Raw genomic sequence first — 17,446 nt, forward strand, 5'->3', positions numbered from 1 at the left:
CATTCTGAGATGGAGTTTCATTCCCAACTTTATTAAACAATTCGCAATGTAATAAGCCCTCCTTCATCCCGCTATACTGTAATTCCCATCTCTGCGAGCAGTCGCATGAATGAGGGGCCGGCGGATTTCTATACGCAACTATTTCCGATGAGGGAATGTGACGCTTTATAGCCCTACTTGTGCACGGATAGAGGGCGAAAAAAAAAGTGGGTGTACACACTAGTTGTGCCGTGTGGCTCCACGGCGCTTCAGCTCAGATGAGCTCACTCAGCCGATGCTCACACCGTTGGATTCTACCACTGAGGAGGCGCGAGGACGGCGAGCAGCAGCCGTCAGTGGTGAGTGGATGCTTTTGTGCAAAGGCTGCGGACTTTCTACTGCTCCAAAGTAAGAAGAATAGAGGATAGAGACAGGATCGCCCCCTTGGTGGAGAGATACAGTGGATTTAAGCTTTGCCTGGATGGACGTGAATCTACTCTTGCACCGCAGACCGGACTGGACTTCGGGGCTGAGCGGCCGACTTTACACACTCTGCTGTTGATTTTCTTATTTCTTTCACCTCCTTGTTCTACAATGCCAGGATTCGGTCCATCATATTCCGTCCAGTTGAAGCCAGGGTGCTCATTTGGAAGGGCGCCAGACCTCCAGCCTCTCAAATCTGCAAGTTCAGTCCAATAAATTGTGACATTGTCTGTCAGCCTTGGAATAAGAAATCGATACTAAAAAAAGAAGAAAAAAAAAAGGACCCGATATTCTTCCGGAATTTTAACGACCCATTTCCCCCCCGGTATCCTTATAAATATGCGATTCGGTTGGATTGCGTTGGTTTGTTCCTGCTTCACGCTTTTTTGTAGCTGGAGCAGCGCTGATAGTGACTGATTATTGCTGTTGATTTGTTCCATGCAAGACTCGGGGTGGAAACATGTCTGGCCACTTCTTTGAGAGGATCACTGCTATCAGAGATGGCATTTTGGTCCAGCACTTCGGTTTTCACCTCTAAAGTGCCCCGGAAAATCTTATTCATGTTCACCCTCTCCCTCTCTGTCACATACTTGTTCTACAGCTTGATGAGCTGCTACAACTCGCTGCAGTTCCCCCTGCAAGAGAACTACGCGTATCAAGGGAGGCTGGTGACGGAGGAGACAACTTTTGTGACATTGAGGGAGAAACTTTACTCCGCTTCCCAGGGCTCCACCGAGGCGGAGGGACCCACCGCGGCTTCCGCCGTGAAGGATCATGCCGAGGCCGAGCAGAGGACAGTGGAGTGGATTAGGACTCAGGCGTCTCCAACTAAATCGGCGGCGGCGTATCACACCAGCGCGCTGGAGAAGGAGCGCCAGGATTTCAGCACCACGGACAGCGAACTCAGGGTGAACTGCACCATGGATTACGGAGAGAAGAAACTTCCCCAAGCCATCATCATCGGGGTGAAGAAAGGGGGCACGAGAGCCCTGCTGGAGGCTCTCAGGGTGCACCCGGACGTCAGGGCCGTGGGGAATGAGCCACATTTCTTTGACAGGAACTACGAGAAGGGGCTAGACTGGTACCGGTGAGTTCAGTCGTGTTGACAGTGTTGTGTTTGACAGCCTGATTTATAAAAAAAAAAAAAAAAAAGCACACTTAAAGCTGCTGTTTACCATTTTCCAAATAATGTCTGTGTGCTGATGTATTTCTAAAGGCAGGTGTTTATTGCATCACATAGTCACATGTCGTCATGCTTGTCTTGGTGGGAACAACATCAATGTGCTCACACTGATGAGTCATCAATCATCGAGATTTATGCATGTTCGTCAAACTTCACTTTTCACTCACTGTAGTTTCAGCCACATTACTTTATTATAAGCTTTTTCTTGGCTGTGATTAAAAAAACTCAACACTTTATTTAGTTCAGATTGGATTAGTGTGCTTGCTTACCTCTCCTGCTAATTTAATCTTTTATTTAGCAAAAACTGAATGCATGCTTGAATAGCTCTTTTGGAAAGTGTTTATTAAAGCACATTTATTTGTCGTAATTTGTAAAACTGTGGAAAGGTCCTTTAAGAGACTGTGGCTAACTGAATAAAGTGAATTCTGAAATAGTGTGTTGAGAGTCTGAAAGCATAACATTACATTTAGTTTGACCTCCTTTCTGAATCACAAGGTGCATTATATTTACTGAGTATAGTGATCAGCTCTGCCTGTCAAATCAAGTTACCTGAAGTTTAGATTACAGTTACAATTGTTCACATGTCGTGGCACGCAAACAGTTATTTCTTCTTTTTTTAATGTCTGACCTTTAAAGTTGTTGATTCTTTAAACCAAAATCACGTTATTTGTGACATGTTAGATGAGTATTTTGAACAATTAGAGGTAAATATGAAATACACTTCTTACAATTATACAATTCTTTAAGAAATTGTAGGTTTAGATTCCCTTCCACTGTTATACACATTCACACATGTGAATAGTTATTTTACTATATTATAGGTATTCTTTCTTTTGAATATGATATGAAGAGGTACCAGAAGTATTTTTCCCCCTGGCATTTCTCTGTTTTGATCTCGTCAGTCAGTATTCTCTTTTTCTCAACAGAACATTCAACCCTTCAATTACCAAATTGCTGTATTATCTGAAAAACATTTTCTTTTTTCCTTGGCAGCCGATTGCTCAAAAAAAAGAGTGTGAATCTGTTCACACCACCTTCCACATGTGTGATAGTTAACATTCACTTTGAGTCCAGCTTGAATAGCCAGAGTGGAACCTGTTTATCATCAGCGTGTTCATGGGAGAGAAACAAAAATCAATTTGAGGGTTCATTCACAGTCAGTTGGTCATGGCTCAGTTCGGCGTTGTTCTCACCACGTTTGACCAAGGGCATTCCAAGACGTCTCTAATGGAGTCAACGAGCTGACGGGAGCGACGCTGACTCAAAGTCCCCTCTGTTCCTCCGTGTGTCGGTTACGCTGGTGTTTGGGTTGCGGAGCATCTGCTTTCATCTCGCTGCAGAGACATGGGAGCTCTCGGCTGTTCATTTTGCCTGTGTTAATGCAAGCTGTTTCATTACACTCACGGTGAAAAGGCTCATTAGACAGGAGGAGGACATGCGTACATGAATAATAATAAGTGTGCTTGTGTGTTTAAGGGCCCCTGAGCAAAATAAACCCATGTTATTTCCATATCTGCTATTGTCCGGTGTGGACCGCTCACCTCAGAATGATGCGTTCAGGAGCGGGAGAAACACATCGACTGCAGTCAAAGTTGATGGTTAAAAATAATCCTTTTTTTTTCTCCAGATACCAGACACCAATATGTAAATTAATTCAGACCACGTTTGTTTGTTTGCTTCTAAATGATGCATTATACTGCGTCTCTCCTCTCTGTCTGCGATGCTCAGGCTAATGTGGACTTAATGGAAGTGAAATTATGATCAGTTACAGATGTTTGCAACCATTTGACATTGGTATAGTTGAACGAGACCAGTAATCTGGTAAAATGCGATTCATAAATTTGGGCTTGTCGCAGTAACACCTGCTCCACATTTTGATTGATACGATAGACTCCGGGGAACGCAACCCAAAGGCATCTCATCAGCGCGTACATGCACTCAAACGTTCTCTTCAGTGAATCCAACGACGTCGCTGCGTTACTGCAGTGTTGACTAGTGATATTTATCCTTTCACAGATTCAGGTGTAGTGATCTTTTGTGCGTTTCTGTTGTTGTTGTTATTCTTGTGTGTGTTGCTTTCTGACTTTGTGCTCCGGAGGATAGAAGGCAGGGTGAAGAAAAGCTCCATTGAGTTTTGTGCTTAAAGAACCTTGAAGCGACAATATACAGTGTGGATACATTCAGGTATACGCCTGGAGCCTTTGCCAGTAAATTACTGCACGGTCGACTGGAGGTTCTAGCTAGTCGGCTTGAATGAGACTGTAAACATGCGTTGGTGCCAGCTCTTGGACATTTAGTTGCCACCTCTTTGTTCATGAAGTAGCAATGCTTTTAGTTGGGAATCAGAAGAATCCTCCACGGAAGCAAATGTCTGACACGGTCAGATGTAAGTGACAGTCGAAGAAAAGAAAAAGGAACTATGAGCTCCTATAAGTAGGCAGCATCGCTCACCCCCTCTTATTCCACAGCCGCTGTGTTGGGAATTAAAGAAACCACCAGGCAGAAGCAGTGTTTAATGTATATCGAGGACAAAAGCCTAATAACTGCCCTATAGCAAGTATCAACTTGTTCCAAAAGGAAAATCTAATTAAAAAAAAGGCAATTGGCCTTTTGACAAAACTGCAACTAAAACTATTTCTGGGAGGTTAGAGTCTGTGTTGTTATTGTGTGAGATAGCAGTAAATTACTCATATGGCGTTTACAAATGATAACGAAGACGAGAGCCCACCTTCTGGTTCCCTCTCAGGTAAACACTGCTCTGTCAGCACTGTTAGCACCGTTAGCAGCCAGCCGCCATGTTAAGAGCCTTGCTGAGCACTTCTGAGTCTTATGTTTACATGACTTCATTTGCATACAATTTCGCATAATAAAAAATAAAAAAAGCCCATTGTTGTATTTAAAGCTTTGTAGTAGTGCATTCTATAAAACTGGCCCATTACTCACACCTTTGCAGCTGGGGGGGGGGGGGGGGGGGATTTCGCAACATCAGCAAAAGTAACTCAAGTAAACTCAGACGTCATTTAAAATCTGTAAAGTATTCCTTACAGTGACGACGTCAGAATGTGCCACGAAGAAGGTTTTATCCTTCTGTGTAAACACAGACGTCCATGTCTAGAGCAATGTCTGCACGCATCTAATATTCACATCAGGGTCCCAGGTTTAGTGTGGGCCTGGTATCAGCCTCCGTAGACGGGCCCAGATCGGTGCTTCGTGCTGCTTTCCTGTTTTTATCACTCTTGGACAGTTTCTCCAGTGTGTTTTGGGCTTACTTGAACAAGCAATTAGCAATGTAGTGCCATCATTATCGTACACACAGGACTGCCATCAGCCAATTGGCGCTTCTAACGTTGCTTCTATTTCGGAGTAAAGAGGATGAGCCACCACCGCGAGGATTTAACTTATCTGTTCTCTCTGGAGCATCCCCCCCCCCCCCCCCCCCCCCCCCAACCTGGTGAAATATGCCCATCCTGGAATAGCAAACGTTTGATGCATGATGACCAATATGGCAAACGTTGCTCTATCTCTGTGCCAGCATTCATATGCTTTAGTGGAAAGATAATGGGCCTCATAAATTGTGCTAAAGAATGTCATTGATTATCGATCATACATGAAGATTCATGAGCATGCTCGGCAGGAATCCACGCTAGTTGGGGACCGGCTTAATGAGGGCTTATTAGGGAGGTTGCCTGCTTGGTATTTTCAGGATTTCTGCAAAATGCCAAACAAGCAGTGTTTACATTAGTGCAAAGCAAAAAGGGGTTTGAAAGGAGCAACTGCCAGAACAAACAAAACGAAGAAGAATACAAATGTTAACAGCAGTCGGGATAAAGTTTTCCATAATCATCTGCGACAGGTAGATACAAATAATATCAATTATGGAAGCTTGACAGACCAGTTGATGTTTAAAATACTAAATAGGAAAATACATATTTTTAAGCATTTTACTAGAGTAGTAGTGGAGTTAAAGAACCAATATGCAAGATATTTATAGCATCAAATCATAAAATGACCACCATATTTCACCAGGGATTAAGGAACCATGCTGAATTGAAAACTTGGCTTTTCCGACAACAATGTTGCAGCAAGTGTTCTTCTCTGAAATTTTCCATTAAAGTGCAGAACATCTGTTGTTTTTGTTGGCCTATGTGATCCCTCTGCAACAACCACCGTGACAGAAATATATGACGAAATAAGTTTGACTACTCCATCGTGTAATGCTGAATGAATACTGATGTCCAAATATAGAATAACGTCACTTGAGCCCCTCCATGCCTAGCTACTGGTTCATTGAATTTTGTGACTGAACCGATTGTCTTCAAATTTCGCCAGTGTTAGATTGCTCGGAAGACATTTTAGTGAAACAATGTAGCTAACATTAGCCAGCTAGCATAAATAACGTTAGTCCTTGCCGGCCGAAATACTGTTACATTCCTTTTATCTGATCTGCCCAACACTGTTTGAAAGTTAACACATGGCTGGTTTTATCATTAGGTTTATCTGAAGACGTGCTTTTCTTGATTATTCGTTATTTTTAAGTGTCCTCAACCTGGCAACCCGTGTGATCTTTGTGTCTTTGGAGGAGTTAGACTGTGATACCCATTTTAATCTCTAGCTGCCAGGGTTACATATTGCTCCTTTCACTCGCATATTAACAGTGTCGGTGCCACGTTGTTAAAAATAAAACCTTTTTGAAATGGGTCAGATTGTCCGATTTATATTAATTTATGTTTGAAAAGTGTTTAGCCACATCAAATAATTCAGCAGGAGGAAGGAGCTTCCTCATCTGTTGAGGCTCAATGGAATTCCGCTCTGCATTGATGTGTGAACTGGACTGTTCTCAAAGTGGGAGCAGTTTAATCAGTCTTTTCACAAAGACTGAGAATGGCTTTCTTCACTCGCAAAGAACCTGGTACGGAGCAATTGGGGTTGAGGAATGTGCCATTTAATAATGGAATTATGTTATAAATGTGTGAAGCATGAATTTGTCCTCAAATATCTCTGTAATGTATGAGCAAAAGCTACAATAAGTTAATGAAAAGTGGATGCTCTGTGTTTTGGTAATCTAACTTCAGGCTTTATATCAGTATCCATCTGCCAGAGGTACACAAGTTGAACTGATACGCATAACAAAAAAACAAAAAAAATCAATACAAGAGTCAAAGACACAGCTACATGGACACAGAATCAAAGATCCCAAATCCTGTGTGAAATTCATCACAAATCAATACGTCTGTGAAACGGAGATCTTCAAATTTGAAACATCCGTCTCTGTGGTCTTTGTTTATGCAACACTGTCGGGAATCTCAACTAAAGAACTGTGTTACGTAACATATACCGGTAGCATTGACTTTGGTCACTAATTTAAAAAACGCAGAATAACAGAGAGCAACACGGCACAGATGGGAAAAAATTACCCGATATAATCTTGTTGGATCAGCTTTGAATCGCATGTGTTCGTGTCAGATTGTGACCCATGTGGTTAATTACACATTAAATAATATGAGAACCAGATACACAGCCTTTACATTGTCTCAACATAAAAACACATTTTGGACCAAAAAGGCCTTTTCAAATCCTCTGAATTGAGTCAACATCCAATGAAGGAAAAAGTAGTTATCCATCAATTTAATATGTGTACATGAACAGACCTGTTAATCGCTTTACACTCACTTCAGGTCGCAATAATTGTCCAAAAGCCATAAATTATACTTCTCTCATAAAGTGTCCCAGCATAAGACATAACAGGAGATAAAACTGATTTATACACAGTGCCTGCCACTAAGAGCATGCGCTCTGGGGCAACAGCAGCCAGAGGAAAAGATGACACAGTCATGGATGAAGAAACATGTGTCCCTCTCGGTAACATGAGTGTATATCTTACCACGAATAGCCATCCTAAATAACTCATGGCTCCGCCAGCCTGCTGCTAACACGCCAAGCTGCCACATGCTGTAACACAGAGTTTCACCACGGACTCTATGGATTTGACCCAGTGCAAAAGGATTCATCGCCAAGCTCACCTGTTTATGAGGGGAATACATCATTTATCAAAAGCACAGCTCCTCAGTCGGCACTTGGAAGCAGTAAATTAAGAACACAGTGAAGTGACAAAGCTATAGAGCAGTTCATATTCTCAACAACTTTCCTTTGCAGTTTCATGAAAAACCCAGAGAGCCTGATTTACCGGCAACGATGAACTATGCATAATGACATCGTCGCTTTAAAAATGGAGATATTCCTGGTCAACATGTGAGAAAATCACTGCAACAATCTGTGCGTCCACAATATTTCCTGCGTATTCTTTGCCTCCCCTACAAAGTAAGATAAATCAGATAACTGAGAACAAAAGCCAAAGTTTTTACTGAGGTTTGCAAGCTCTAATATCTCTGTGTTATTAAAATTACACTTTAACCCCCAATGTAATAAAAGCCGAGGGGATGGGCCTATAAATCTTGAGAGCGGTCTTCCTTTCCGGGCCGCGTCCCTGTGCTGAGAAACGAGTCAGCAGTAGCTTCCAGCTCCGTGGTGATTAGTCCCAGTAGATAGTTTTTATTCCAGCATACTCTGAAACTATTCTCCTTTTGTTGCTGACTTTTTATTCATCTTTTCTTGCATGCCAGAGAATTAGCCTTTGAGAGTTATAATACGCTCCAATCAATAGATCCAGGAAACTTTTACCTGCAGCGATGTCTTACAGGAGAGAGCATTCCCACCTCACCTCATCAAAGAAACTAATCCTTTTTTTTCACATCTCTCCCTTTAAAAAATAAATAAAAGTGACAGTCTATTCATGCAGGCGTTGTCAGTGTACCCCATCCGATTCAGCTGCTGTGGGACTTTGAAGGAACAGTGTGTACTGCAGCGCCGGCTTCAGTGTACCTGCAACCTCCGGTCATGAGGCGGGACCCGGCGACAGGAAATGTGTAATGGAGACATGGATCCACTGCCGAGTCCAGCAGCAGAAAGTCTAAATCCAGCGTTTATCCCTTGTTTAGCCCTGCTTTCCCTCTCTCAGCTGCTGCATGGGCAGCTTAGCCCTCTGACTCCTGCCACCTGACTGGGAGCCCGTGAATCCGCTCTGGGAAAAAGCAAGGTGGGCCAGATCCCCGAGTAGGCTGGGTGCCATCCCCCTCCAGCTGGGCCTTCGTGCTGCTGCAGCGCCTCGCTGTCCCACGCCTCCCCCCCCCCCACCCCCGACAACATGGCAGAATCTGCCTACGCCTGATAAGACGGCGCCAAGACTCACAAGGACGCACCTCCGAGTGCTCCGATTGCCAGTGCTGCGCTTGTGGAATTAAACTTTTTAATTAGCGGCATACCCCTGCACCGTCAAGAGAGGGGACCGCTTCAGCACAAGGCTTCTCATCGTTGCCCGCCCCTCTTTCCACTTGATTAAACGCACCGGCATCATGAAGCTCTGAGGTTCACGCTACCGCAGGAGCAATCATGTGTGATTCTTGTTTGAGGATCTCCTTAGATGCAGCATAGCAGACAACAAGGAATCATTATATCCCTCAGCCTGAAAGCGGCCCTTTTTTCCCCTCCTGCTCTGCCTCACATGCAGCGCCACATGAGTCAAAGCAGTCTGCATGTTATTGCTGTCCACCCTGTTGAATCAACAGCATCATGAAGTCATCTCTCCAGGAGCTGAGAAGTGATTTGTTATCGTCGGCACTCCTCAGTGATTACCCAACATGCAGCTGATTAAGAAGGGTAATGCTGGAGTGCCGGTGAGTGCAGAGGTAGAACTGCATATCCACATATTGTACACTCACATATTGTAACAATGTTAATAGGCTCTTGTGTGGCAACGTGTGCATGTGACCGCCTCGCGTGACGAGAATCATTTATGGCACGTATGATCATTTATTCAGTTGAAATTGGTCCAGTGTTGTGCATATGGCCTTTTCTAGACGTGGCGGCGCTCCAGGCCGTCAGACGTCACCTGGGAACGCTGAGGGGATTCATAACGTTTCATAATATTTATGATTGTTTTTAAGTTTGTTTTTTTCCTCAGTATAATGGCATCAACATATAGTCTTTCAAGTAGTATCTCTACGTGCACACTAGACCAGACCAATTGTTTCTCTTATAGTTTTAATAATATTAAGGGACACAAGAAACCTGGTTGATCATTTTATAAACAACATTATCCTGGCTTCTGAAAGTCTGTTGAGGATTATGTTTGACTGCTCCACATCACAGATATACATGTGTTTTATGTATGTTCACCTTTTTTTTAAATCCAATATTTTAAAGTTTATCTCCCAGACTTTTGGCCTGAATTAAATTAACAGTTCAACATTTAAGGAAATACAATCGTCATAAAGCTACTGCCGGCAGCTAGTTAGCTTAGCTTAGCACAAAGACTGGAAACGGAGGGAAACAGTCTTACAACCTGCCTCTTTGTTTTACTCTGTGCATAAACAATGGTAGACACAACACATCATATTTTTGTGGTCGCTAAACAAAAAGAAACTGTAATTCTCAAATCACCCGCAAAGTGTGAAATGTACTCATACTGCCAAACATACAGCGTCTCTATAGCGGCTGCAATCCAGTCTTTGTAAGTTTGCCCCACCCCCAGAGTGTAAAGAGTAAAAATTGTCAATATCCCCATTTAACTTGCAGCAAGAAAGCCTTGTAAATATTGCAAAAGTAAAGGCGTTGAGTCTCGTGATTTAATCTAACCGAGGCCAGATCCTGCTGGTCGGCGAGTGGAAAATGGAAGAAAACCAATGACTTGGATCATTACTCAGCGTTTTGCAGACATGTGCAGTATGAACTTCATGCTACTTTTTAAAAGGTTCCCCATTTTGTACTTATTCAGGCAAAACACATACAGGGTTGTCCTAGAATCAGCTTTCATTTTATTTTTATAGAAGTATCAACATCATCAGGTTTTAAATGATTGAACTCCTGTAAGACGGTGTAGTTTGAAATTTCAGAAAGTACAGCCACAACTTCAGCACCGCTAATTAGTGCCGCCATTACGGCGCCGTTCTCCAGGTTTCATATCTTTCTGTATCCTAATGCGATGGATCAACACAGAGCACAGCGCTGAATTACCTTTCAGGAGCTTCTTCCTTTCATTGGTTTTGTTTTGGTTGAATAGACTTTTCCTTTTTTTCTTCTCTTTCTTCCATACCAGGATTACAGATTGGTTTGATCTCATTGTAGCAATCTGTATTGTCACATGGGAATTATGCTCCATCCTTTTTGCATATGGAGAGAAGAAAAAAAAAAAAAAACCTCTTGAGAAGTTAATGGGTATAGCCAATTTCATCCTGCCTTTGGTCCTGTTCAGAATTCATGTGCATCCCTCCTCTCTCACGCAGCCATTCATCTCTTTCTCCTGTCCTGCTGGAGCTACACTCCGACGCTTTCAAGTGGAAGTCTATTTCACTGATGGTTTGAATTTAATTCACAGTTTTTTCCCCCTTCCATTGCCATGAAGTGGCCGTGGGTTATGGTTCACCATCAAGGCTCATATCCACTTTATTTTCGTGTCCATCAAAAAGAGCCTGATAAAATTCAGGGCAGCCGTCTCCTCCGTTGTCGCAGTGATAGAAGGGAGGACTATGGCGTGTGTTTTTGTTCCGCGACATGGACAGATTGTCTCAAAATGAAAGACATAGCTTGTTGAATTATTTATTTCAGACCCAAAATAAAGTATAAGCTCAGCTGAAAGTCATTTTATGCTCAAAAGAGATTCATCCCTCCCAAATGATTATTTGCATGCAACAGAATTGCCGCGATGTGCTTCGAGTCTGGAGGAACAATCACTCTGCTCGGCAGAATGTGGGTTTACAGACGTCTTTTAAAATCTCGGCAAATAAGACTACCTTTGGGACAAATGCGCATGTCAATCACAATTGTCGAGATTCCAATTTTCCTTCCACATCTCCTGGAGCACTTGCGCTGCTGGTGCTCCTTATTGGCTGTGAGGGATGTGGGTCTCATGACACAAGCTGATGCATTTGTTCAGTCAAAGGGAAAACCCTGACAGGAATGGTCATGGAGCCAAGATACAGGGACTGCTGGGAGTGTTTTTCAAATGTGTGTCCATGAGCTGATAGGTGTGTTATGCTGAGGGATGGTGGGGTGAAAATCTTGGCTTCTCCCACTAGAATAGGCAGCATTATCATATGACCATTATGCTGAATAAATATGCAGCGATACGGCTTTTTTTTCTTCTTCTCGCCCATGAAGAAATCCTTGTCCGTAATGAGGAAGCACAGAAATTAGCATCTAGCGCCGGCTGCTAAACATAGATGCCACTTCAGCTCGTTTTTCAGGATTCTAATTTTTTCCGGCAATTACCATTTTTGCTTGTTGATGAAATGAAAACGTAGCAGCATTCACAGAGGTGATCTTCGTGGCCGAATGAGTCTTGTTTTCCCGTTGGTGGCGTCTACAGTTCAGCAGCGACCTGACAGACTTAATTCAATTACGGCTGTGTGACGTGTCGAGACTCCGGAGGTGTGAGCTTATTCCCGTTTACACCCCTGAGTCACTGTCACAAACAAAGACAAACTCATTCATTGGCTTCGAGGATCTTGTTTGCTGTGATTGTCCCGTCGCCTTTGAAGCTTCTCATCGCTTTATGTTGTTTACTTATTCATGCTCTTTTCTTTCCCACAAATCACCACGGGGTATTCCGTTAGAATAATTTCAGCACAGAGTGACACAACGTATGAGCCGAGTATCAGATGTGTACACTGCACTCATACATGCGGAGGAGACGCTGGCTTGGCGGGGGTCGCTTGGCGATCCCGATTCCATGACGACGTGATGAAACATATTGCCGACGTCTCCGCGACCGGCAATGCGCTCGGTCAGCAACAGAAGCTATGCCGTTGCCAAACTCCCTTGCGATGTGGATTAAGACAATGGAACGCAAAAGGACGCTATTAGGGATTATGCTAATTGCTAATGGCGGTTTCAGGAAGTGATTATTCCTCCTGGGTACTTTTGGAGTATTGGCATTAAAGGTTTAGCATTGGCGTGTTCTGCCTTTCTAATAAGATTGTTACCTGCTCTCAACCATGAAGCCAACTACTCCATTGTGGCTCCTCCCACATGTGTGATATATTGTCTCCTATATGCATAATACATAATGCACAACACACACAATGAATAGTGATTCAGTCAAAGAGAAAACATTAATAACACTTTCAGATAGTGCACATAATACAGTGTTACTGCAGCCTCAGGGCTAATGGGGAGAGTTTAGTTTGCCTTCATATCCTTTTTTCATTTTGTTTTTTTTATATTTGTATTCACAAAAACGTACTAAAGTAACATTTGTTTTAATATATTGCTGGAATCAGATGCATTTTCTTATCCAGTAATACCTGTTATCATGTTAAAAAGTCTTTTTTCTTCTGTATCAGCATTTGACCGGTGGTACACTTGTTGTCTGTACATTTATGGTTCATAACTGGTAGAGATTATTAAGCCACGAACATGGAAACATATTTCAAAGACAAAACAACCAGGTGCTCAGTTGAAGCTCACAGTTTACTGAAGGACTATACGCAGTATTTAACATGGCGGTATTTCTGAATAGTCCAATTTATTCTGAATCAGACCCGTTTCCTCAAATGGCAACTAAACTGGACTCATTATGTTTTGGGTGAACCGTGTTTGCTGTTAACAGTTTGAAACATGTGATCAACATTGGCAATTGAAACAAAACAGAAATACAAATAATGCTACTAAACTACTTAGTAAGGTTATTAAAAAAACACTGTGATGTGGCTTGAAATGACGACACGGAAATAAATCAGAAAGAAAATGCAACAAAAGTACTTGAATATGTTTAGGCAACAACATATTTGGTTCACACAGTGAACTTACGGCACTTTCCTGGATGAAAGTTTTTTTTTATGTCAAAAGCAAATCCACCACCTAATATGCGTGTCTGGGCTGTTTGAATATAGACATTATGCCACATGCCTGGTAGCGCATGAAGACTATGCTTTAATATAGGAAAATAAAATAAAAACAAAAACTGAACAACAAAGAGTTAAATTATCGTTCTTCATTTGAGTTTCTTATTCATAAATGCAGAAAACCCAGCGAGTCAGATTCGCATATTTTGAAACGCATCATTATAGATATGAAAACACAATCTAAAAACTTCAGTATGTGTTTAATTTAGGAGTCTGTCAGGGACAAAACTGTAAAAACACCCCAACTGCTTTGAGGCTGTTGCAGGATTAGGATCCTTGACTTCTTACTGGCCTTTCTTCATGAGGCATCTGAACTAAGCTCTGTTATTCATTCCATGCATCTTAAGTACGCCCACGGAGAATCTCCCAATAGTCGCTCTCCACTCCGATCGACCTCTGGTTTGTTTCATGTCTACAAGACGGGAGGAGGCAGAATCCTAAGTATGAATTGATTTTAGAATGAGCATACATTTACTTTTAAATACCTGCAGGAGCGAGCGGGCGGCGCTGTGCAGCAGACAGGCCGCCTTAATTGATTTGAGTAATGAACAAGGACATGCCGTCTGTCTTCTGACTCAAGGTCACTTTGCCATCACAGTCTTACGCTGCGTCCTCCGGTTCTCCGTAAAGGACCGACTCACCATGAAAGTGTGTATCTGGGCCGAGGTGAGAAGGTAGCTGCTGTAACTAATGGGTTTATTTAATTCAATTTATTGCTTCAGCCGCTGCATCATACGAGACATGCTGGTCACTGGGAGATTGAGGTTTTCTTCATGAAAGAAAAGAGAGATTAACCCTCTTTTGGAAAGGGCAGAATACACTCCCATGTCATGCTGGATTTTCGGGCCTAGATAGCTGGATGTATAAATCTGCAGAACTAAATGAATATAGGTTTGTGGTGAAATGGGGCTCTCCAGCTTATTTCGTACAAGCCGTCTAATCAGCGTCACGCTGGCTGTGCTCGCCTGGCTGGGAATCTGTAATAAATGAGGGTTTTGTCACCACGTCCACTGTTGGGATGGGGGGACGACCAGTGCCTTTTGATTTCAGCGTGTCGGCCAAAAAGCACTCCGACATATTTGTCCGTCTAAATGTTTCGCATTCACTGCTATCTTTATCATCTATTATGTATTTCTATGGATTGAGGATGGCATTTTCACTCTCAGCATATTGCAATAATTAATTCACCCTTAATACTATTATGTTGGCTACATATCAGACCATATCTGCCTCTTAACACATTGTCTCCAATTAACATTTTCCAAATTTATGATGCAATCTGTAGAATACAAATGAAGGCGTCCCTGAAGCTGTTGGCTCTGTTGTCTCGGCTCTGAGCGAATAGCTTTTTCTTAAATTTGTTTTGTAATACACCTCATTTTTACAGGAATAAACACGTACGCTCTGCACATTGGGTAAACTCAACAAAGGCTTCAGGGTTTCAAAAATTAATGTGCCATGATAATTAGTTAAGCAACGGAGCAATGCCAGAGGAAGGAATTTCACACCTTGAGTTTAATAATATACAGTGCAATTTGCCTCGGTTGTAATGTGCATATGTTTTTCCATGTTATTTCATGGTCCTGGTGCGGTTTTGTCTCATCTGAACAGATGGATTGACACAAAATGGCACAATGGCTGCTCCTTATTTCAAAATCTCTACATTTTAGGATATTTTAGTGTTTGTATAAATGCACAGCCCTGTTTGACCCTTAATTGAAGTGTTTATTGGATATTTTGCAGATTCTACTTTCATACTTTCCTTACATTCCTCAAGAAAAACCTTAAAATTTGAAGATACGGCATTTTAAAACTCACCAGCAAACACTTTGTAACGCCATTTTTTCTTTTTTTTTTTCTTTTTGCTATTCTGGTCTTGAGCAAATGGAGCACTGCTTATATCCTGCCAGGTAGTTGATTGCAGGTAATTGCCTTCACCTGGCGTCCCAGGTGTAAACCCACTTCCTGATTACACACTCAAACTGAAAACCAGCAGGCCTTTAGGTCCAGCATGGAGAAATACCGCCTTAAACACTCATCTACTTCCAAAGCCATCTACTCTAATTGCTATCTAGCGATTCGGCAAATGTTTTCTTTTCAAACATATTTTTTCACTAAGCCAAAATAATGTCAAGAAGAATATATATATATTTTCTTAAATGTCTTTACGTTTGCCACTTTTAAGTTCACATGGAAATTATTCTGAGGCCATGCCCCCTGCCCTGGATAAGTGCTAACCCACAGAGTTAGACAGAGCTCTTTCCCTCCATCACTTCATTTCCTTTTTTCCCCCCCGAGTCATTGTTCTTGACTTGTGAAGGCTCAAAACCTGAAAAGGCACAACAATGTCCATTGCAAGTTCTGTCAATTTTTAAAAGTAGGCACAGAAATCATGCAGTGAAAATGAATGTAATCACGCAGCCTCCCATGGGTCTGAAGCGTTTACAAAAAAATAATGTCAGGTCTTGGAGCTGTGAACTGGGGGAACGACGCAATAGCTTCTCACCATTTTCCAGCAAAGTTGATTGAAACTATGAAATGTTGAACACGGCGCACACACCGACAGAATTGTGGAAAGTTTACAAAGATTCTCGCATCGGGTCCAATGACCGCAGAAGCCTGTAAACTCAATAATTCTGAGCACATATACATGAGCGTTATTGAGCATTGGCAGTGTCTACAAGTCAATAAAAGTGTTAAGGCTTGTGCAAACATTGTGAGCTGACGAGTAGATATAGGTTGGAGTCAAGAGGCCGTTTGTCTGTGTGGCGGCTGCGTCTAAACACTGTTTGCGTTTAGTGACATCTCTGGGGAAGTAAGTGATGGGACTCACTGCCTTGGCCATAAAAAAAAGTTGTGGAGCAGATGGTTGCCGTTGCACACTGTTGACATTCCACCAAATTGACTAATTGTCACTGTGAAGTCTTGACAACTGAAATATTAATGTTTTATTTGGATTATTGAGGACATTTGGGCAGAAATAAAACAGGGTTGCCAGGTTTGGTCAGGTGTATGGATCTCTTATGATATATTTTTTTAATGTTGGGATATTCTGAAGCGCTTTTTTTCTTGTTATTACTAACTATGATTGTTGTCAATCTTTCCTCTGAGAAATTGCTGTCTCTGCTTCCAAATAAAATGTGTTCAACAGGCTTACCGAGCACAATGTTTCAGACTAATTGGATGCTCTGCTCCATGGCTCGGTTCCATATTCAACATTTGAATAAGCAACAGTCCAACTTGTAGAAAATATTGTTCCCACATAGCATTTTAGATTGTACGATTGGTAGTAGTGCTCATACCTGCTGTCTTAAACTGCTGCCTTTACACCACTGTGACAACAATACGAGAAAGATGGATACATTTGTCAGAATTGGTCTCAATCATAGGCACTGTGACGTCTCCCATTGGTTTGTGGATGCGGTTTTGAAGTCTTGTATTTGGCATTTTAATATCCTCTAGCAGGCGGTTGAAGTGTACTCCTGTTAAAACAAATACTATCGATGCACCAAGAATGGTTTCATGAAAAGCTGCAAAATGCAGCTCCACTGCTCCTTATTGGGGCAGTTGTATTTAATCTCAACCACCAGAAGGAAAACAAGGGATAGTTTTAGTGTTAAGCAATGCCTAACCGTACTTGAGAATGACTGGTTAACAGCTGCTGCCGTTACACCGACACATGATGGTGTACTTCCATGTTGGCTTCCTCTGTTTGAGAGAAGCCTCTGGTTGGGATTCCAGCTTCCTGTGCTAGTGTTGTGGTTTGTTTGTTTGGGAGCAGGTTCAGAGCCTTAGCTGGCCTCTTTATTACTGCATTCCCTAATGCCTGGATTTAATGCACTCT

At 42.3% G+C, this 17,446-nt stretch overlaps 1 protein-coding gene across 1 annotated transcript in view; it reads left to right on the forward strand.

Moving 5' to 3' along the window:
- Nucleotides 1–926: 926 nt before the first annotated feature.
- Nucleotides 927–17,446, forward strand: part of hs3st4 (heparan sulfate (glucosamine) 3-O-sulfotransferase 4) — a gene marked incomplete at its 3' end in the record, with an annotated part of 71,888 nt that continues 55,368 nt past the window's right edge. Inside the window, exon 1 of the mRNA XM_079233088.1 lies at nucleotides 927–1,549. Coding sequence (XP_079089214.1) covers nucleotides 963–1,549 — 587 coding nt within the window. The 5' untranslated portion in view covers nucleotides 927–962. The remainder of the gene's footprint in view (nucleotides 1,550–17,446) is intronic.

This window comes from Taurulus bubalis (genome assembly GCF_910589615.1).
Source record: "Taurulus bubalis genome assembly, chromosome: 17".
NCBI lineage: Eukaryota > Metazoa > Chordata > Actinopteri > Perciformes > Cottidae > Taurulus > Taurulus bubalis.